The 23298-nt window shown below is 46.1% G+C and overlaps 1 protein-coding gene across 1 annotated transcript in view; it reads right to left on the bottom strand.

Annotated features, from left to right (window-relative positions):
• Window positions 1–21414, bottom strand: part of LOC144678685 (pituitary tumor-transforming gene 1 protein-interacting protein-like) — a 92947-nt gene extending 71533 nt beyond the window's left edge. The window contains exons 1-6 of the mRNA XM_078538474.1: window positions 21393–21414; window positions 20287–20475; window positions 14869–14921; window positions 12189–12297; window positions 4552–4681; window positions 1473–1538 (exon numbers count right to left, since the gene is read on the bottom strand). Of these exons, the coding sequence (XP_078394600.1) occupies window positions 1473–1538; window positions 4552–4681; window positions 12189–12297; window positions 14869–14921; window positions 20287–20475; window positions 21393–21399 (554 nt within the window). The 5' untranslated portion in view covers window positions 21400–21414. The remainder of the gene's footprint in view (window positions 1–1472; window positions 1539–4551; window positions 4682–12188; window positions 12298–14868; window positions 14922–20286; window positions 20476–21392) is intronic.
• Window positions 21415–23298: the final 1884 nt, after the last annotated feature.

Raw genomic sequence — 23298 nt, 5'->3', positions numbered from 1 at the left:
TATTCACAAATGGCCCTTATATGAATAACTGACTCTCAAAAGAAGCCTTAAATGAAACATTAGCTAAATTCAACTGTAGGCTTTTCTTCAACATAGGCAAAATTATTATTCTGGAGAAATAAAAAATCTATTAGATATTAAATTTGGTACATGGGCCATGAGTTTCATTGAAAGTTCCGATGATAACTCTGATATGTCAATAACATCTGTTATGCCAGTACGTGGTGCTCTGATAGGAATTTCCATTGATAAAGATAATTACAGCTGTGTCACACAATAGTTGCCATTTTTTTGTACCTTTCAACTGCAAATTTTTCTTCTACAAGATATTTTTGTAACTGAAAATGCAAATGTTCAAGTTTAAACAAAATAAATTCAAAAATGTCACAGATTTTTCCATTAAATTTGATTTATAAATAAACCTGCACAGTGCCCATTTTTAAAGGGGTTAATTGACCCACTAGGCCCCCTCCAATGTGGGCGGCAGGAAGAATGTGCGCATGCCCATCTGGAACTGCGCCGTGTCCCAGTTTAGAAGAGGAAGTAGGCATTCTTTACCCAGGCCTGAAACAGGTTAGGCTCTGAGCATTTGCAAATAAGGGGCCTAATGCCTGTTTAAGGTTCCCACTTCAAGACTGGTATTCCCTGAGAGATTTAGAGTTGGGAGCCAGTGCCAGAACCAGCTGTACTCAGTAAAGCCAGTGTTTGGAGCAACCTAAATTGGAAGATTTCACATTTACTGACCTGAATGTGGAGCCTGGAGATGCAGGAATGCTCCTCCTGATCCCACATTTAATAACAAAAGCTCATCATCACTCCAGAGGGCTGAGTGGTGCTCCCATTTTGATCGCTTGCATGCAATGTTCACACTGGGAGCAGAGGATTAAGGATTTGTACGTCCGTGTGAAAATATAGAATATTTTAAATATCAAATTAGAGTAATACAAAGTTAAATTTTGAAAGGGTAATAGATAGGAAAAGCATGTAAGGAACCTTTTGCCTCTCACTACCTGCACTTGGTAGGAGAATAAGTGGCACTGAGGATGAAGGGTTAAGGGTGAGGCAAGCAACAGCAGAGCAAGAATGAATATGGATAGTTAGAAGAGGAGGTGGGGAGTTAGGGGGTGATAGGAAAGGTTGGAGGTTGTGGGAAAGTGAAGGTATAGGAGACATAAGAAGTAAATGGCAGCTCTTAACATGAGTAATTGAAGGTAGGGGGCGGGGGGGAAAGCATGAATAAACTTTTCTCACAACTGCCACCCTAAATTCAGTCCGCAGATGTTTGTAACTCCTTTCCCTACTGCAGCATGTCAGCCCAGCAGTCAAAAAGGATAGAAAAAAAGAGAAACAAACTCAAGAGACAGGGCAGAGTGCAAGGGCAAGAGAGAAAAAAATTCTCAATTACCATTTGCAAAAATTCAGGAAATTAAAATAAAATTACATATCCAATGCTAAATTGTATCCTCACTTACCTTTCCTCCCTTTGTTGCATTCTCTCCTCTTGCTGCTTGGCCAGTCTCACTTCCACTTCATCATGACTATGAGAAATAAATTGGTAAATAATTTACATTTCTAATTATGCTTTTGATCTTTTATAGGCAAAATTCATTTTGGTAGTACTCATTTTAGCATAATGTACCTATTTTTGCTACTTAAGTTTAAATAGCTAGAGACAAAACGAACAAGGCTATAATGTTTAGACTAAGAGCTAATTTCAGTATTCTTCCCATTTTTAATTCCCAGATGTTTTAAGATTAAACATTCGAGGGAATGTGACAAAAAACTGAAGTGCATCAAGAGGTTTGATTAAGCTGCTCACACAGATCAGATCAAAGTCCATTCTGTCATGAATGGTAGTAGACAATTAAACAACTAAGAGGAGGAGGCAGCTCCAGGAACATCCCCCAACTTCAATGATGGCAGAGCCCAACACGCGCGCGCAGAGCCAAGGCTGATGTGTTTGCAACCATTGTCAGCCAGGAGTGCCTAGTTGATGACCCATCTTTGTTTCCTCCTGAGGTCCCCACCACCAAAGAAGCCAATCATTAGCCAAATTAGGTCAATCTACGGGCTGTCAGGAAACGGCTCAGCGCACTGGACAGAGCAAAGGTTATAGCCTCTGAAAACATCTTGGCTGTGGTATCAGAGCTAGCTGCCGCATGAGCCAACACTAGCATCAACCCAGCAATGTGGAAAATTGTCAAGGTATCCACAAAAAGCATGACAAATTCAATCTGGCCAATTATTTACCCACTTCCTGGCCCCCCAAAGCCTATCCAGCAGGAACAGGCACAAGTCAGGAGTGTGATGGAATACTTTCCACTTGTCTGGATGAGTATAGCTCCAACAGCATTCAAGAAGCTCAGCACCATCTAGGACAGAGCAGCCTATTGTTTGGCACCTCACCTACCATCTTGAACATTCACTCCCTCCACATCTGGCACATTATTGCTGCAGTGTGCATTATCCACAAAATGAACCTCCCAAACCAATGGCCTCTAGCGCCTAAAAGGCAAGGGCAGCAGGCACAAGGGAACAACACCAGCACCTGCAAGTTCCCCTCCAAGTCACACGCCATCCAGACTTGGAAATATATCACTGTCCCCTCATCGTTGCTAAGTCAAAATCCTGGAACCTCCAACCTAGCAGCCCTGCGGGTGTACTTACGCCACACAGACTGCAGTGGTTCAAGAAGGCGCCTCAGCATCATCTACCCAAGGTTAATTAGGGATAGGTAATAAATGCTGGCCTTTCCAGCGATGCTCACATTCCTTGGATGAATAAAGAGGCCCTTTCATTATAACTCACTGCATTGAAAAAATGTATTTTTTTGCCAATTATCTTACACCTGTGCCCTTAGGTTACTGACCCTTCCTACTGTGGGAAAAAAATTATCCCGTTTACTTTGTCTAAAAGACCCATATATATGTACTTAACCTCTTCTCAATAAGCTGCTTCTTTAAAGAATTTTAAACTTCCCAGCCATTTCACAAAGGTGAAAAGAAAAAAAAGACAATGAGCAGTGGTTAGAATTGGTAACAAAAGCAAGATTCAAGACACAGATTTTTGAAGACACTATTGAAGGTGGGGAGAGAGGTGGCAATATAGAGGGGGTGGCCAGAGCTAGAAGAGTTAAGGGAGTGTGCTGGAACACAGTTGAAATAGGTTACAGGCAGAGTAAACCATGGAGGGATTTGTAAATGACACTAAGTATTTGAATGGGAGTAGGATTTAGAGGATAAGATACAACACAATAGGAAAGGATAGTGGACAAGTTTCAACTTATGAAAGGCAGATCTCAAGAGGCTGGCAAGAAATTCACTAGAGTAAATTGAGTCAAGGGGTGACAAAAAGTGAAAAGGATTTCTTTCAACAGCAGAGGGACTGGAGGCAGGCAGTGTTTCATGGTCCACCTTAAAAGAGATAATTGCCTGCACTAGAGCCTGCTGGTTTCCTTGAATTAAAATAAATCTGAGGAAAGCATATAAGGTCTTTGCCAAGAGGTTGCAGGGAAATTTCACTTAAGGAATGTATTGTTCTTTCCATTTGAGCCAGCTGGGGAAACGAGGGACAGCTGAATGAGGGTAGAAAAAAAATGAAACAATTTACAGCATTAGCAACTGGCAAAAGAGGCAGAAAATACAAAACTAGTTAACATCCAGGAACAATTGCTGGACCACAGTTCTGGTAGGGATAATTTTACTCAAGTCTGTCCTTTGCCCTCTTCTCCTCCTAGTTTTATATTCCCCATTTGAATTACTGCACCAATTGAAGAATGATAAGAGTTCGGTTTTGAAACTGACCCTAGATGATTCACCCACCAGTTTTTTCTTTTCAACCTGCTTGTAAAGCAACTCGAAAGGACACTTAAATGTTCATTTTAAGTTGGACTGAGCATTTGTATATACAAAATCTAAGTAATGTGCACTGGACCCACACCATGTTGCTCTATTGAGTTTTGTAGTACATATTTGTGCTATTCTAGTGATCCATTGAACATGCAATTAAGCCAGCACATAGTGAAAACTGTTCAACTGAATATTATAATTTTTTTTTAAAAAGTACATATACAATTTTCTGCTTTTGCAACAAATCAATTATCAAATGTATTGAACCATACATTTTTGGCACATCTGATGAAACCAGACTTTTCAGTAAGGTCTTTCACAAAAGTTGACTATTTAGAAGACTTATAAACTCAATTTCAGCTTTGTAATAGGATGACTGTGCTTGGGGATGCTTTTTATATGGTGTGTTTATGATCCTATTATGAAAAAATAGGTCATCAGGAGTTTCATTTAGATGGTTTATCAACATTAAATTAGCAAGTTTGGTCCTCAATACTGACATCATTCTGCCTCTTTCAAAGTTGTTTAGCCTGAAATAAATAAAAATAAATTCAGATGCTGCCCACTGGTTTAATGTATTTTTAACAGTAGACAATATGTTGGCATTTCTGTTCCAGCATTCTGTTCTTAAATGCTGCCTGGGTTTTCATGACTCAAACTAGACAAAATTACACGCTCAGAATATTTTGAAAAAGACAATTACCTGTGGGGTTTCTTCTTGCAACAGCAACATGCTTTCTTCTTGCAACAGCAGTAACAGCAGCAGCACACCAAAGGAAGCAGAATGAGTAGCCCAACCACAGATATTGCAATAATCAAGGATTCAAAGTTCACTGCAGAAAAATAAGATTAGCAGAATGTAGGGCAAGTGTAACTCAGCACCTTAGTCATCATAAACTATTTTTGATCATCATGCTTCATGTGCTCCAACATTTTGTTTTCAGTACTTGATCATGCTTTCAATTATGGGATCTGCCATTGATTTCATTTCCTTTGACTTCAATAGTGTCAAAGTGATTCTCCTTTGGTTTTGGTTGTGCCTGCCACGAAATCCAGCAGGATTTTCATGATATCTTACTTTGTTTATGTTCAGAAATAAAACCAGAATATTGTGAATGTGAGGGTAAGGAAAGAGGTAGACTGATAACAAACCAACACACTAGGGCATGGTGAGGACAGGTTAGGAGAAGTACATAATTTGCATGTTGCTCTATGTACATCTGCTTTCTCTGTCTCTTTAATTTTAATATGGTCAGGAGATTCAGTTAACAGTTCAATTATTAAACCAAAAGGAAAATAATCGGAATGATCAGACAGTAGCAATTGGACATCCAATACAACAGTTTCATCCATCACCAAATATTTGGATTTTAATATTTAGTCTTTTCTGAATAGATCCAATGGATTGTATGTTCAGCGATTGACTTTAAATGAGAGCTAAACAAAGAACATTTTTCTTTCCGAGTGGAAATTGAAACATTCTAGAGGGCATTGAGTGATTATTTAAATAGAAACAATGTGCAGGGTTACGGGGAAAAGGCAGGAGATTGGCACTAAGTTAAAATGCTGAGTGTCAGTGCAGACATGCTGAGCCGAATGGCCTTCTTCTACACCATAACAAATCTGTGATTTTTCTATAGTAATTTGTTGCCTGTTCATAACTATAAACTAAGTATAAGAAACCAACCTACAATAGATGCTTAAAGGGTACAGAGTCTGCATGGAGTGAGAAGACAAAAAGGACAAGATTCTTGAATCGGTTTTGTTGCAATTTTAAAATATTGATCAAGAAGGTGAATGAAAAACTGTATCTTAAATATGCAAAGCAAGTTCTGAGATTTACTTATATTACTTATTATAATATTGCTCCACAGATATTTGAGTCCCATCCACAGATGCCAGTGTCACTCTAATTCCAGTGCCTTAGAGGAGATGGGAAATACTATAAAAAAAACTATATGTCCAATAATACACATTTTTCACTTCTGAGACAATGTTCAGTCAATCTGCTCTGAGATCCCTCGCAATAAGCCCCTGAATCAACTGCTAAAAGACGCACAAAAGTGGCCTCTTTTGACTGTACTTTCAATTTCTCCTCTGCACCATAGTCTGAAATACCTTTGTTGTGCTCGCCCCATCCACAAAGTGACTGGGCTCAGATTAGGTGAGTGGGAATCTGAAGGTGCACTGCTGTACCCCAACTACTGCAGATTATAAGCTCCACCCTTACTACTTCATCAATTCGTATTGGTAAAGAAAACCCAAACTGAAAACATCCTAAATAAAAATCAGAACGTGAAAGGTATTATGAAATATGAATTTATCTTTTACTTTCAATGCTGTGTGCTTCTAATATTTTCTACTTCTTTTTGTCATATTATATAAATCACTTGAAGGTCTATCACCTTCTCCTGACCCACCTGATAATTAGCCATATATTAATGAATTCAATCATGTTTGTTCTTTTATTTGGCTATAGAATACCATGGATACAAACAAGACCAACTTATGCTAAAATATACAAACTGGGTTACTTTTGTTACGATCCCAGTGAGGTTAATCTTGGACAAGCCTGATCCCAGTTTTCCCACATTTAAAAATATGCCCATCAAGTTGAAAATATTGATATGTTTGGTTGCCCTCTGTTCTGAGCCAAAGAAATCCAACTGACTCACTTCAGGAAGACACTGGATCATTAAAAGCCTCTGAAACCTATTTTGTAGAGGTTAAGAATAGCAAACAGAATTGGTAATGGTGATGTTGTTTCCAAGATTGCAAGTTTGATTATTTTTTTAAGTGCAGTGCTGCCATCTGGTGTCTTCCTATATTTATTAAAAACATGCTGCGAAAATTATTTCATTAACGTGCTCTGTTGTGTTATTTACTTATCACTGGATTAAATAGATAATTCAAAGGAGAAAGGGGCAAGAACGGTACATCAGTTTATTTAAAAAATACTTGCTTGTCTTATGAAACACAATTTCTTCTCAATTCAAGTGGTTTGCTCGTGCTATGGTAAGACTGGGCTATGCCATTATCTAAACCAGGCCCGTCCAACCTTTTTGCGTTACCAGAGGGGGGGCACATTTCCATTTTTTTCCCCTCACTCACGAGACCGATGAGCAGATTTCAGAAAGATACATGAATTTCAAAAAAAAGATGAGTAGGAAGAAAAGAAACAACTTGCTGAGTAAAAATAAAGCAATGTCAAAACAATAAATTGATAATTATAAAGAGTAATTAATAAAAATGGCGATTAGAGTGTAAGAGCGAGAGTGTGTGGGGCTTCGGCTCACTCCCAGTCTCAGCGTTTACTCACACATGCCCACCCACTGAGACATTGGGAATCCTGAGACTGGAGTGGGCCAGGCACATGCTGACTCCTCCCTATTCCTCACATGTGCACTTTCACTCCCACTTCTCCCTGTTTCTCGCGCACATGCACTGTCACACCTACTCCGTCCCCTCATTCTCGAGCAAACCCCCCCCCGCCGCTCCCCCCCCCCGCGCGCGCTGTCGCCCCCCTCCTTCCCGCGCGCCGTCGCCCCCCCCCTCCTTCCCGCGCGCCGTCGCCCCCCCTCCTTCCCGCGCGCCGTCGCCCCCCCCTCCTTCCCGCGCGCCGTCGCCCCCCACCTTCCCGCGCGCCGTCGCCCCCCCCCTCCTTCCCGCGCGCCGTCGCCCCCCCCTTCCCGCGCGCCGTCGCCCCCCCCCCTTCCCGCGCGCCGTCCCCCCTCTCCTGCCCCCGCGTGCCGTCCCCCCTCTCCTGCCCCCGCGTGCCGTCCCCCTCTCCGGCCCCCGCGCACACCCCCTCTCCGGCCCCCGCGCACACCCCCTCTCCGGCCCCCGCGCACACCCCCTCTCCGGCCCCCGCGCACACCCCCTCTCCGGCCCCCGCGCACACCCCCTCTCCGGCCCCCGCGCACACCCCCTCTCCGGCCCCCGCGCACACCCCCTCTCCGGCCCCCGCGCACACCCCCTCTCCGGCCCGCGCACACCCCCTCTCCTGCCCGCGCACACCCCCTCTCCTGCCCGCGCACACTCCCTCTCCTGCCCGCGCACACTCCCTCTCTCCCTCTCCTGCCCGCGCACACTCCCTCTCTCCCTCTCCTGCCCGCGCACACTCCCTCTCCCCCTCTCCTGCCCGCGCACACTCTCTCTCCCCCTCTCTTGCGCACACACACTCACGAGTATGTTTGTTACTGTATTACTTATAAACAGGATGAAGAGATTGAATTCAAAATCCTTCAAGAATAGCAACAGGACCAATCTGCAAGATTAGTGTTTGAAGGATTTCTGGACATTGTTCCTGAAGTGCATTTAAAGCAGTCTGTATGTATTCAGAAGCACCGTTACTCTGAAATGCTATATGGTTCTTATGTGAATGCATACATAATATTTCCATTCTGAATTCTATTTAAATTACCACCCCTTCTGAAAGTGATCAGTAGAACGCATCATCAAACTATGAATATCTTTTATGAGGCAAGATCTAAATCTTTAAATAACATTGAAAGCAAAAAGTTGAATTTTACTGGGCACATCAGCTTTAGAAACAAAAATATTTGAATACATTTTATTACTCAGCTACAGTAGTGGGCATTCATCTGACATCCTGCTGCATGCCTAAGATCCGGGAGCCTAGTTAACATTGCCTACAAAGTGAAAGATTATCTCTGAACCTTCAAACTTCACTTCTATTTCACTGTACTGCAAAATGAGCTCCCTGGGCTTGTCCCATATTAGGGCTGCTAACACAGTCTATAATATGGTGTACAGCATAGGCCACTAAGAGACTAGTTTACCCTCCTCATTCAGCTAAATGCAGGATCTTGTATCAAATTAGGTTCTTGAGGAGGAAATAGTGCGTGTAAAATTCCAACCATACCACAAAATAATTGTGGATTGAACTAGATCCAAATTTTAACTGTAAATATTTGACGAGGCTTAATCAGTGAAGAAAGCCTAATCTCCAGCATACAAACTAATATCTGCATCTGTCAGTCTCCTGACAAAGGTACCGACATATCCACAAACTTTGAAGTGGTGGAAAGAATAGGGAATGCTCCACCATCCGAGAAACTTGTCTTAGCCTGGGGTTTGTTGCCAGAATGTGGTACCTGGCCTATTCATCGTTTGCAGCTGGTAAAATCAGTAATTCCAAATTTCCTGTGCTCAAGCAATCTCTACCTTCAGTCACTACAGCTCCCTGGAACATGAAAAACGTTAACTGACTGATTTAAGTGATTGCAAAGGAGAAGCAGGACACCAGCTGGTAATTTATTTCAATTAGCACACCCTCCCTGGGCTTCATATAAATGGGGAGAAGAATAGAAGAGAGATAAGGGAGGGGAGCTAGAGAGAGAGACAGTGAGTGTGTGTGTATGTGTGTGTTGGGAGGGGCAAGGGGGCAGTGTTGGTCAGAAAAGCACAGGGGTCAAGAAATAGCCGGGGAGGGCAAGAGAGAGGTGGGTAGGAAAGGAGACATGCATAAGAGAAGTCAGTCACTAAATTAGATAGATAGGTCTGCATCCTACATATGTCTATGAACTGGCTATTTGTAAAACTTAACACCAACAATTAGAGTAGACTTGGTACCTAATAGTCTGGGCTTAATGCAGAGCTAAAATGTCAGTGCCTAAACAACTCAACCATAAAGCTTCCCCCTCCTTGAATTTAATGCACACCTTCAAAATCCTAATCCAGTTTTCAAATATTAGAAGGAACGCTGCAAAAAAGTCCAAGTTTAACTTCCACATTACCTAAAGTACTTATGTAATCAAGTGCAGTACAAATCATGGGAGGAGCTTCTACTTGCCAAAGTGCTGGGAGACACAGGGCAGGGTGGGGGCTTCTGTTAATTCACAGGAAACCCCAAAGTACAGGTTTTCGCACATATTGTGGAGTTTTAACTCCACAGCATGTGACCTTTGGCCTTGACAGGCTCCTTGATTGACAAACATGCCTTCCAGTTAGGCATGGAGCACTCCAGGGTAGGCCGCAGGATCAGGTAGAGCCGATCCATGCCCCCAGGCAGGGTTTTGATCCCATTGCGGGTGTGGGAGGCTTAGGAGATCAGAAGGAAGCACTCTTCCTCTTCCTTACCTACAAGGAGTAAAGCAAAGGAACTTGCTTTCTCCCAGAGGCTGTCCTCACCTCACTGCAGCCTTTAGATTTCCTGAGGCCTGGGAAAGCCAGTTGGCCATTCTAAAACTTTCAACGATTAAATCTGGGCTTCCAGCCTCTTAAAAAACACCAGCTGCCTCTTGGGAATGGATTGGCTACCTGTCCTTTGTCCCACCTCAGTAAAACTCAGGAGGTCAGCAAGTTGGAGTTGGCTTCCTCTGGAGCTCAGAATTTTTGTCCATTTATTCCCCCCACCCACGCACCCATGTTAAAACTCCCCCCCCCCCACCCCCCACCCCCCACCCGCCATTATTTCATATTTGAAAGAACGGTACATCATGGTATTGACAAAATATTTACTAATAAATTAACACTAATAATCTGAATACAGTACAACAGGGGTTATGTAACTGGAATAGTAGTGAAAAAGTCTAATCCAGGGAATTCCATTTTATGTGACTCCTATCCCACACTAAAGTAGTTCTCTCTTAATGGGCCTCTGAAGAGGCCTAGCAAGCCACTCAGTTGCATCTGCTACAAAGGTAACATATTCCATTCTGATAGCGTCTTCACCACATTGACTGTAACGATTCAAGGCGGCAACCCACCAATGGCAGCTAGAATAGGCATTAAATGCCAGCCTTGTCAATGACACCCACATTCAGGCAACAAGCCCAAAAGAGTTAAAAATTACTAACTCTAGTTGAAATAAAAATCCTTAACCAAGACTTACCAAATTGGATCCTGCTAATCACAAACAGCAGGACAAATCTAACCCAGCCAATAACTGCCCCATCAGCCTACTCTCAGTGAACAAAGCGATTGAAAGGGTAATCGACAGAGCTATCAAACAACACTGACCCATCAATAATCTGCTCAGTGACGCTCAGTTTGGGTTCTGCCAAGGCCATCAACTTCTGACCTCATTACAACCTTGGTTCAAACATGGACAAAAGAACTGAACTCCCAAGGTGAGGTGAGAGTGACTGCCCTTGCCATCAAGGCAGCATTTGACCAAGTGTGGCATCAAGGATCCCTAGCAAAGCTGAAATCAATGAGAATCAGTGGAAAAACTCTCCGCTGTTTGGATTCATACCTAGCACAAAGGAAAATGGTTGTGGTTGTTGGAGGCCAATCATATCAGTCCCAGAACATCACTGCAGGAGTTCCTCAGGACAGTGTGCTAGACCCAGCCAGTTTCAGGTGCTTCATCAATGACCTTCTCTTCATCATAAGGTTAGAAGTGGGGATATTCACTGAAGATTGCACAATATTCAGCACCATTCAAAACTCCTCAGATACTGAAGCCGTTCCTTGTCCATGTACAAGACATAGACAATATCCAGGCTTGGGTTGTAAGCGGCTCATCACTGTAGGAGTACCTCAGGTCATCCTACCATCTCCCCATGACATTCAATGGCACTACCATTGCTGAATTCCCCACTACCAACATCGTGGGGATTACCACTGAGCAGAAACTGATCTTGACCAGCCACATAACCAAGTTGGCTACAAGAGCAGGTCAAAGTCTGGAAATTCTGTGGCGAGTAACTCACTTCTTGACTGCCCACAGCCTGTCCACTATTTGCAACGTGTAAGTCAGGAGTGTGATGGAATACTCTCCACTTGTCTGGATGAGTGCAGCTCCAACAACAATCATGAAGCTTGACACCAACCAGGACAAAGCCGCCCACCTGATTGGCATCCCATCCACCACCTTCAACATTCATTCCCTCCACCACAGGCGCACATGGGCAGCAGTGTGAGACATTTACAAGATACAGCAACTCACCAAGGCTCCTTCAACAGCACTTTCTAAACCAATGACTTCGACCCCCTAGAAGGACATGGGCAGCAGATGCATGGGAGCACCATGACCTGCAAGCTCCCCTCCAAGCCACACACCACCCTGATTTGGAACTAGATGGCAACTCACCACCATCTTCTCAAGTGCAATTAGGGATAGGCAATAAATGTTGGCCCAGCCAGCAACACCTACATCCACCAACAAATAATTTAAAAAAAAATTCAAACTACTATTCCAACAGTTTGATTATACTTCAGATATTGTCAGACAGAAACCAGAACAATAATCACATCTAACTGAGGAACAGTATCTGGTCTTCTGCAGAGTTTACACTTATAAAAAGAAATTCCATTCATTTTAAAGTCTTACCAAATGATTAGATAAGTGCAAAATGCACGTTAAGCTCTTACCCCAGCAAACTCCCCAACGAGCTTGGCGTAAAGGACATATTGAACTAGGTGGAATTATACTTTCAACAGGGTATTTCATACAACGCTGATCAACAAAACACCAGAGACACTGGAAGACAAGAGTTCAAAATGTGTGTTAAAGTTATCCAAAATGCTCTCAATCATGATCCTGCAAAATGCAGACTTTTTTACAATAACAATCTATGTGTTAACTCCACTCTGCAACATAAACCTACTTAGGTCTGCATTTAAAATTCAAATCACTTTCAAAACTACATACTTAAAAACAACCACTGTTTTAAGTTAAATAAGTATTTTTAAAGTCATAACATGATCCACTCTTTATATAGCAAAACTTCATGTGAGATCAGAAATTAGCATCGCAAAGCTCAAAAAATTAGTTTCAGAACTAATGTAGTACTTTTATTTTTTGCTCAATTTCATTCTTTTTTTTTACAATATCTGAATAGTATGGAGCTTTAACTTGTAACTATAACTACATTTACAGCACATATCTTTTTTAAAAAATGTACTGCACTCCAATATTGTCCACATTTCACTTTCTTGAACTGCAGTGTTATGATTTCATAAGATAGTTTATTCTATGAAGAACAGTCTCATTTACATATCCCAACCAGTTGTCCTGCTAAAAACAGAAGTATTATATTCAGGCATGTCCAAAATGTGGCATATGTTCCCAAACTCTGACTGTTCAACTCAAAGCCTAGGCTAGCCAATCTTATTTGCACTTATTTTTATTTATATCCTGCTTTGTCATGCTCAAATTTCGTGGGGCCTTTAGATTAAAAAAGGGCTTAAGTGCTAGAAACCTGTGATATATGCAACTCAATGGAAACACAGGTTTAAAACTTTAGATGCAGTCCCTGATATTCCATGAGATGTGGTGGTGTGGCCCACAAAAACAACTTGCATCATATATTACCTTTAACATAGTAAAACATTCTACAGGGTGTTATCAAACATAATTTGACACCGAGCCACATAAGGAGATATGACAGGTGATCAAAAGCTTAGTCAAAGAGATAGGTTTCAAGGAGTGTCTTAACAGGAGAGAAATTTAGAGAGGAAATTCCAGATCAGAGGACAAGGCAGCTGAAGGCACAGCTGTTAACGATGGAGTAATGAAAATCAGGCATACACAAGGTGTTAGAATTGGTGCTGTGCAGGTTGTAGGCTGGACAAAGTGACAGAGATAGGAAGAGGTGAGGAGGGATTTGAAAACAAGGATAAGAATTTCAAAGAAAAAAGTGCTTGGTCACCTTGTTCTAGTTTATCTGAACACTAAGACAATAGATGTATTCTTCTGTAAGATGCAATGGAATGCAAACATAGTTTCTTTCAAATCTGACCTTGGCTAAAAACAAAGATGTTTCAAGATATTTAAAGATCCTTAGATAGTACAACAAGAATCCCCAAAAATGCAAATCCACAGTCCAAAACTTTTCCAAATCCATTTATATTGCTAATAATTTGCAAGCTCACTTCAGACACTAAAAGAATCAACTTATGACTAGTATAGGATGCTGGCAAGGATGGGTTTTAATTGGCAGGGAAACTTATGTTAGAAAACAATGGGATTCTCTGCATCTTGATTGAGAAAGACCACAAAATTGTTTCTAAAATAGTGGTCAAATCACTTTTTATAATTGAATAAAATGCACCTTGGAAACATGAGTAGGACTGAATAAAAACAAGACTACTGTTGAAACTTGATCTTTTCAACTGATGCAAATTCAACTGCTCCAAGTAAATGATGCAAATGTCTTGAAAGCTGGTAGAATCCTCCAGGCTTGCCGATAAATTCTGACATCACTATGATTGATGGAAGTAATCTGTTTACATTCAGTGGTGTGCATCAAAAGTAAACAGGTGCCAGTTGTCAAAAAGTAAATGAATGGCTATTTGACAGATTCAGTGAAATCAATGCCACTGTGATTAATGGGCATTTCATTTCTTCAAAATGTTCCTGTTGTTCATAAACAAGTTTTAGTTTGAGATAAACAACACTTGCAGAAGTCAACTTTTACAGATAACAAAAGATGTAATTTTAAACAGTTGTGCAATAGCACATAAACACAGCACCTCAAAATTACTGTTACAGAAAAATTACCTTCAAAATTAAAATTACATGCTTGGCATCTAATAAGATACCAACTGTAAATATTTGCCATTTCAAAGCCAATTAGCGTCCTGCAAGTTGTAACGGCTATTTACGGAGTCTGTCAAACTAATTTACAAAATTGAAATTAACCGATTAAACGAGCAGCGTCATTAAGCATATGTACAGAGTGACAATTCTGGGCTGTGAGAAAGTGGAGTTGTAGTTCCTCACACCCCAAGGTCAACTTGAGAACAACAATCTGGAAACTCTTTCGAGTTATCAACAGTCACAGATTGCAACTCTTCCAAGTACAATCACAGTTCTTGGTTTCCAGGAGTGGGACATGAACCCACAACCCTCTGATTCAAGGGCGAGGGTGCTATGGACTGAGCCACAGCTGACCTCAACAACAATCTGGAAGTTGTTCTTGTTATCTGCTGCTAATTATGGGTTTTCGCACCACTAACGAGGCAAATTACTTTTCCTTCACACAGGCGAGTAAAGACAAACTAAATTCAAGGATATTCCTGCAAAAATTGATAAAATTGTGATACTTACATCAACATTTTCCAAGCACTGTTCACAAGATGTATTTGTAAAATCTGAGCAATCTATATAAGAGTAAAGAAAAATCAGCAACAGCAGGTGCAGTTTTCCCTCTTTAATTGTTTGAACACTTCAACAGAAGAGAATTAGAATACGGCTAAAGGAACATAAATGAGAAAGCATCTGAAGAAATAATAACAATGGAGATCCACAGACCTGGGCTGTATTACAAATCTCTTGTGGCTCTTTGTTAAGATACAATTTTCCTTAAGGCTAAACACCCTTAGTCTAAAACAATGACATAAATTATACTACTGTGGGCTCAATCATCCTCAAATTGTTTCAACAAATAATTCAAATAAACAATCCTGGACTGGGAAACTTCATACTTGAATGCTCCTTTCTACTTTATAATCAATGCTAAACAATTTACATTTAATGATGGATGTGTAATTTGAAAAAAAATATCTGGCAACCGGGGTTTATTTTCTTATAACTGAAAACTTCAACAAGTAGCCATTCTTAAAATTTGCATTCTTTCACTTGAGCCTGTCAGCCCTCCTCAATAATAAACATTTGTTTTATTTATTATACACATAGCATTTTATTGCAAATGATTATGCTCCAAGTAAATGATAGCATTGCTGGTACAGTTTTTTTTCAGTTCCATCTCCAATTAGACTTCTCCTTCAGATACAGTGCAGCCTAATGAGAAACAAATTTACTGAGCTGAAAACAATATCATATTTGGAAAGTAAGTGACATGACTAGCACAAGACTAACACTCAGCATGAGGAAATACATTTTTAAGCAGCGAGTGTTTAGGATCTAGAATGCACAGAGTGTGGTGACAATTCAATAAAGGCCTTTAAAAGAGAATTGGAAAATTATTTGAAGAGAAAAAATATTACAGGGTAAGAGGAGAAAGTCAGGGGAATGGGATTAGGTATGTTACTCTTGCAGAGAGCCGACACAGATATGACAGACCGAATGATGTTTTGTGCTGTTTCCAGCTCTCTGTAAATGACTCAGTTAGCCCGACTTCCACTTCCCCATAGCCCTGCAAAGCTTTCCTCTTCAGCTAATTATCCAATTCCCTTTCGAAAGCCATAACTGAACCTGTTTTCACCACATTGTCAGGCAGTGTATTCCAGATCCTACCCACTCGCTGCCTAAAGAAGTTATTCCTCATGTCACTTCTGGTTCTTTGCCAATCATCTAAAAATGAAGCCCTTGGTTCTCAAGCCTTCTGCCAACAGGGACAGTTTCTCACTAACTACGCCGTCCAGATCTGTCATAATTTTGGAGCACCTAGATTAAATCTCCTCTCAACCATCTCAAATCCAAATAGGACATTCTCAGCTTTGCCAATCTATCCGCATAATTTAAGTTTCTCATCCTGGAATCATTCTCATAAATCTTTTCTGCACTCTCTCTGAAGCCTTCACATCCTTCCTAAAGAATTGGACAGACTCCAGATAAGGCTGAACCAGTGTGTTATAAAACAAAAACAGTTCTGTTGAAGGGTCATTGGACTCGAAACGTCAACTCTTTTCTTCTCCACTGATGCTGCCAGACCTGCTGAGTTTTTCCAGGTAATTCTTTTTCTTACTCGACCCCTCACAGTGTGTTATAAAGGTTTCCAACCTTGTTTTTGTACTGTATGCCTGTATTTATAAAGCCCAGGATCCCTTATTAACACCTTTCTCAACCTGTCTTGCCACATTCAATGATTTGTGCACAAAAATCTCCAGGTCCCTCTGCTTCTGCATCTTCTTTAGAATTGTACCCTTTATTTCATATTGCCTCTCCTCATTCTTCCAACCAAAAATAATCAAATGTATTATAATATTCTAATTCTTATATTGTTAACTGTTTCACTACTTAAAACACTATTCTGAATTGTTAATAAGCAAAAGTGTATATAAATTTCCTTGGAAAAAAACTCTCAAAACTGTAAAAGAGGCTCTGTTGAGTACACCGTGTGTGTGTATGTGTGTCCCCACAAAGATATTCATGTGCCAAGACCCAGCAGCAATGCAGACTCACTGTGGGTCTTGCCTCCTGCCACACAACCCTGCAGTTCAGCTGCTAAACATGTAAAGCGACTTCAACAATACAACTAGTATTTATATGGCGCTTTTAACATAGCAAAACATCCCAAGGAACTTCACAGCAGCATTCTTGAAGAAAATCTGACACCAAGTCATGAAAGGGAATATTATGGCAGATGACCAAATGCTTTGTTAGAGAGTTTTGTATTAAGGAATGCCTTAAAGGAGGAATGAGAAGTGGAGAGGCAAAGCGGTATGGAGAGGGAATCCCAGAGCTGAGGGTGATGAGAGCAGAAGACAAAGTTGCAAAAGATCGCAAGGCTGCCAAAGCACTCTCTCTTCCCCTCCAACCACAACCCGCTCCCCTTAGCACCCACTCTCCCCCCCGCCCCCTCAGGACTCACTATCCCCCTCCGGCAGCAGCCACTCTCTCCCCACACCCCTCAGCACGCACTCTCCCCCTGCCCACTTCAGAACCTACAGTCCCCCCCGTCCCTGCTCGTCCCCCTCAGCACTCTCTCTCCCCATCCCCGCTCCCCCTTCAGTACTCTCTAACCCCACCACCCCTTCAGCACCCTCTACCCCCACCCCACCCCCCCTTCAGCATCCTCTACCCCCGCCCTCCCTTTGCAACCAAACCCCCCCCACCGGTGCCCTCTGCCCCCCTCCCCCCCAGGGGCGCCCTCTCTCCCCTCCCCCAACAGTGCCCTCTCTCGTACCTCCCCCAACGGCGCCACATCTCTCCCCTCCCCCAACGGCGCCACATCTATCCCCTCCCCCAACGGCGCCCCCTCTCTCATGAACCATTTGATGAACAATGGCAGACGTTTAAGAAAATAGTTCATGGCTCACAACAAAGTTATAAAGTATATGTCCCAGTGAGGAAGAAGGATTCTAGATTAAACAAGGAAGTTAAGGATAATATCAAATTGAAAGAAAAAACATACCATGTGGCAAGGATTAGTGGTAAGCCAGAGAATTGGGAAAGTTTTAAATACCAACAGAAGAAGACCCCAAAAAAAATGAGGGAGAAAATACACTTTAAGGGTAGAAAGCACCCCCTCTCCTCCCCGCCGTGCCCTCCCTCTCTCCCACCCCGCCCCCCGTGCCCTCCCTCTCTCCCCCCCCCCATGCCCTCCCTCTCTGCCCCCCGTGCCCTCCCTCTCACCCCCCCGTGCCCTCCCTCCCACTCCCCCCCGTGCCCTCCCTCTCCCCCCCCGTGCCCTCCCTCTCCCCCCCCGTGCCCTCCCTCTCCGCCCCCGTGCCCTCCCTCTCCGCCCCCGTGCCCTCCCTCTCTCCCCCACCCCGTGCCCTCCCTCTCTCCCCCACCCCGTGCCCTCCCTCTCTCCCCCACCCTGCGCCCGCCCTCTCTCCCCCCCCGCGCCCGCCCTCTCTCCCCCACCCCGCGCCCGCCCTCTCTCCCGCGCCCGCCCTCTCTCCCCCCCCGCGCCCGCCCTCTCTCCCCCCCATGCCCTCCCTCTCTCCCCACCCCGCGCCCTCCCTCTCTCCCCCCCGTGCCCTCCCTCTCCCCCTCTGCGCCCTCCCTCTCCACCTTCTTTCTCCCCCTCTCTCTCCCACCTCTGCACCCTCCCCTCAGCACCCTCTCACACCCCCTCAGCACCCTCTCTCTATGCCCCCCTCCCTCTATGCACTGTCCCCCCTCACCTGCTCTCCATAGGCACACCGTCCGAACCCCCCTCCCTCCTGCGCCCTCCCCCCGACGCACCCCTCCCCACCAACATCCTCTCCCTACGCACCCCCTCCCCTCTCCCAACACACCTCCTGCGCCTGCTCCCTACGCCCACCTCTCTCCCAGCGCCCTCTCCCTAGGCCCCCGTCAGCGCCCTCTATGCCCCAAGTGCCCTCTCCCTCGCTCCCTACGCCCCCCCACCACCTCCTCTCCCCCATGCACCCCATCCCCACCCCCCCCTTCCTCATGCATCCTATCCCCACCCCCCCTTCTAGACACCCACAATCCCCACGCCCCCCTTCCTCACACCCAGCCCCACACCCCCTATTCCCACGATCCCCTTCATCACGCCCCCCATCCCCCACGCCCCCCTTCCTCACGACCCCCACCCCCCACGACTCCATCCCCCACGACCCCCTTCCTCATGACCCCATCCCCCACGCCCCCTGCCTCACGACCCCATCCCCCACGCCCCCTGCCACACGACCCCATCCCCCACGCCCCCTGCCTCACGACCCCAATCCCCACGCCCCCCTGCCTCACGACCCCATCCCCCACGCCCCCTGCCTCATGACCCCATCCCCCACACCTCACGACCCCATCTCCCACGCCCCCTGCCTCACGACCCCATACCCCATGCCCCCTGCCTCACGCCCCCATCTCTCACGCCCCCATCCCTCACAATCCCATTCCCCCCTCATCCCCCACGCTCCCCCCTTGCACCCTCTCCCTACAACCCCCCTTCACCACCGCGCCCGCCCTCCCTCCCCACTGCCTCCTCTACCTACGCGCCCTCTCCCCACACACCCTCAGCCCACCTACACCCCCCGACCACTCCCCCTATGCCCCCCTACACCCCCCGACCACTCCCCCTACGCCCCCTCCCAACGCCCCCTTACACGTTCTCCCACCTCTGCACCCTCTCCCTACACCCCCTTCTCCTCCCCTCCCTACGCCTCCTCCTCCCCTCCCTACGCCTCCTCCTCCCCTCCCTACGCCTCCTCCTCCCCTCCCTACGCCAGCCCCCCAGAGCCCTCCCCTCCCTACGCCCCCTCCTCCCCTCTGCACCCCCTCCCTACACCCCGTCCTCCCCTCTGCACCCCCTCCCTACGACCCCTCCCACCCTCCCTACGCCCCCTCCCACCCTCTGCACCCCCTCCCTACGCCCCCTCCCACCCTCCCTACGCCCTCTCCCACCCTCTGCACCCCCTCCCTACGCCCCCTCCCACCCTCTGCACCCCCTCCCTACGCCCCCTCCCACCCTCTGCACCCCCTCCCACCCTCTGCACCCCCTCCCACCCTCTGCACCCCCTCCCACCCTCTGCACCCCCTCCCTACGCCCCCTCCCACCCTCTGCACCCCCTCCCTACGCCCCCTCCCACCCTCTGCACCCCCTCCCTACGCCCCCTCCCACCCTCTGCGCCCCCTCCCACCCTCTGCACCCCCTCCCACCCTCTGCACCCCCTCCCACCCTCTGCACCCCCTCCCTCCCAACGCCCCCACACCCCCCTACACCCTCCTTTCCCCACCGAGCCCTTTCCTCTGCACCCTCTCCCTACGACTCCTCCATCGCCTAACCCCGCCCCCTTTCCCTACCACCCCCGCGACCTCCCTCCAATCCCTCCGCGCCGTTTCCCACCCGCACCCTAACCCAGAATGGACCGAAATCGCAGGTTGCGCTCTTACCTCCCGTGAGTGGTCGGAGCGTGACGTGACCGCCACCAGCTGCGGCGAAAAAGAGGAAGGAGAAAGTGCCAAGTGCCCACACCTCCATATTGTAGCTGCCTCTTCCTGAGCGCCAGGGAAAGCCCGCCCCAGGCAGCGCAGTGCGCATGTGCGGGAATGACTGCCTCTCCCCACGTGACCCCCCAGCTTCTGTATCAGAATTAAAAACACAAACAAGTTCAACTCCGTGTCCACACCGTACATCGCGGTATCCGCCCTCACAGCTCCAAATACACACTGTGCATCGCAGTATCCGCCCTCACAGCTCCATATACACACTGTGCATCGCAGTATCTGCCCTCACAGCTCCATATACACACTGTGCTCTCACAGCTCCATATACACACTGTGCATCGCAGTATCCGCCCTCACAGCTCCATATACACACTGTGCATCGCGGTTTCTGCCCTCACAGCTCCATGTACACACTGTGCATCGCAGTATCTGCCCTCAGAGCTCCATATACACACTGTGCATCACAGTATCTGCCCTCACAGCTCCATATACACACTGTGCATCGCAGTATCTGCCCTCACAGCTCCATATACACACTGTGCTCTCACAGCTCCATATACACACTGTGCATCGCAGTTGCCGCCCTCACAGCTCCATATACACACTGTGCATTGCAGTATCGACCCTCACAGCTCCATATACACACTGTGCATCGCAGTATCTGCCCTCACAGTTCCATACACACACTGTGCCCTCACAGCTCCATGTACACGCTGCGCATCGCAGTATCCGCCGTCACAGCTCCATATACACACTGTGCATCGCAGTATCCGCCCTCACAGCTCCATATACACACTGTGCATCGCAGCGCCACATATACACTGCATTGCAGTATCCGCCCTCACAGCTCCATATACACACTGTGCATCGCAGTATCTGCCCTCACAGTTCCATATACACACTGTGCATCGCAGTATCCACCCTCACAGCTCCATATAAACACTGTGCATCACAGTATTTGCCCTCACAGCTCCATATACACACTGTGCATTGCAGTATCCGCCCTCACAGCTCCATATACACACTGTGTCCTCACAGCTACATATACACACCATGCATCACAGTATCCGCCCTCACAGCTCCATATACACACTGTGCATCGTAATATCCGCCCTCACAGCTCCATATACACACTGTGCATCGCAGTTGCCGCCCTCACAGCTCCATATACACACAATGCATCACAGTATCCACCATCACAGCTCCATATACACACTATGCCCTCACAGCTCCATATACACACTGCATCGCAGTATCCACCCTCACAGCTCCATATACACACAGTGCATCGCAGTATCCACCATCACAGCTCCATATACACACTGTGCATTGCAGTATCTGCCCTCACAGCTCCATATACACACTGCGCCTGGCAGTATCCACCCCCACAGCCTCTGATAAGCACTATGCATGGCAATATCCACCCTCACGGTTTCATAGTCACTACACCTGGCACTATCCACCCTCATGTCTCATTCGACACACTATACATGGCAGTATCTGCCCTCACAGCTACTTATCCACATTGTTCATGGCAGTATCTGCCTCACAACCCCTTATCCACACTGTGCATGACAGTATCCGCCCTCACAGCTCCATATACACACTGCGCAAGGCAGTATCCACCCTCACAGCCCCTGATCCGCACTGTGCATGGAAGTATCCACCCTCACAGCTCCTTATCCACGCTGTGCATCGTAGCATCTAGCCTCAAAGCTCCTTGTCCACACTGTGCATGGCAGCATCCAGCCTCACAGCTCCATCTCCACCCTGTGCATGGCAGTATCCACCCTCACAGCTCTTATCTACACTATGCATGGCAGTATCAAGCCTGACAGCTCTTTGTCAACACTGTGCATTACAGTATCCAGCCTCACAAGTCCTTGTCCACACTGTGCATGGCATTATCTGCCCTCACAGCTCTTTATCCACACCGTGTATGGCAGTATCCAGCCACACAACTCCTTGTCCAGACCGTGCATGCCAGTATCCGGCCTCACAGCTCCTTATCCACACTGTGCATGGCAGTATCCGGCCTCACAGCTCCTTATCCACACTATGTACGGCAGTATCCAGCTTCACAAGTCCTTTTCCATACTGTGCATGGCAGTATCTGCCCTCACAGCTCCTTAACCACACTGTGCATGACGGTGTCCAGCCTCACAAGTCCTTATCCACACTATGCATGGCAGTATCTGGACTCACAGCTCCTTGACCACACTGTGCATAGCAGTATCCACCCTCACAGCTCCTTATCCTCACTCTGCATTTCAGTATCCACCCTCACAGCTCTTTGTCCACACTGTGCACTGCAGTATCCGGCCTCACAGCTCCTTGTCCACACTATGCATGGCGGTATCCGCACTCACAGCTCCTTATCCACACTGTACATGGAAGTATCCGCTCTCACAGCTCCTTATACACACTGTGCATGGCAGTATCCTGCCTCTCAGCTCCTCATCCACACTGTGCATGGCAGTATCCCACCTCACTGCTCCTTCTCCACACTGTTCATGGTGATTTCCAGCCTCACTGCTCCTTCTCCACAGTGTGCATGGCAGTAACCAGCCTCACTGTTCTTTATCCATATTGTGCATGGCCGTATCCAGCCTCACAGCTCCTTCTCCATGCTCTGCACGGCAGTTTCTGCCCTCACAGCTCCTTATCCACACTGTGCATGGCAGTATCCAGCCTCAGCTACTTATTCACACTCTGCATGATAGTATCTGCTCTCAGACAGCTTATTCAAACAGTGAATGGCAGTATCCACCCTCACAGCTCCTTATCCATGCTGTGCACGGCAGTATCCACCCTCACAGCTCCACAGTGTGCAAGGCATAATGCGGTTTCACAGCCCCTTGTCCACACTGTGCATGGCACTATCCAGCCTCACACCTCCTTATTTGCACTGTGCATGGCAGTATCCAGCCTCACATCCCCTTGTCCACACTGTTCATT

Source organism: Cetorhinus maximus, chromosome 3 (assembly GCF_964194155.1).
Source record: "Cetorhinus maximus chromosome 3, sCetMax3.hap1.1, whole genome shotgun sequence".
NCBI lineage: Eukaryota > Metazoa > Chordata > Chondrichthyes > Lamniformes > Cetorhinidae > Cetorhinus > Cetorhinus maximus.
The sequence above is the reverse complement of the archived record's forward strand: the minus strand, read 5'-3'. Positions and strand labels throughout refer to the sequence as shown.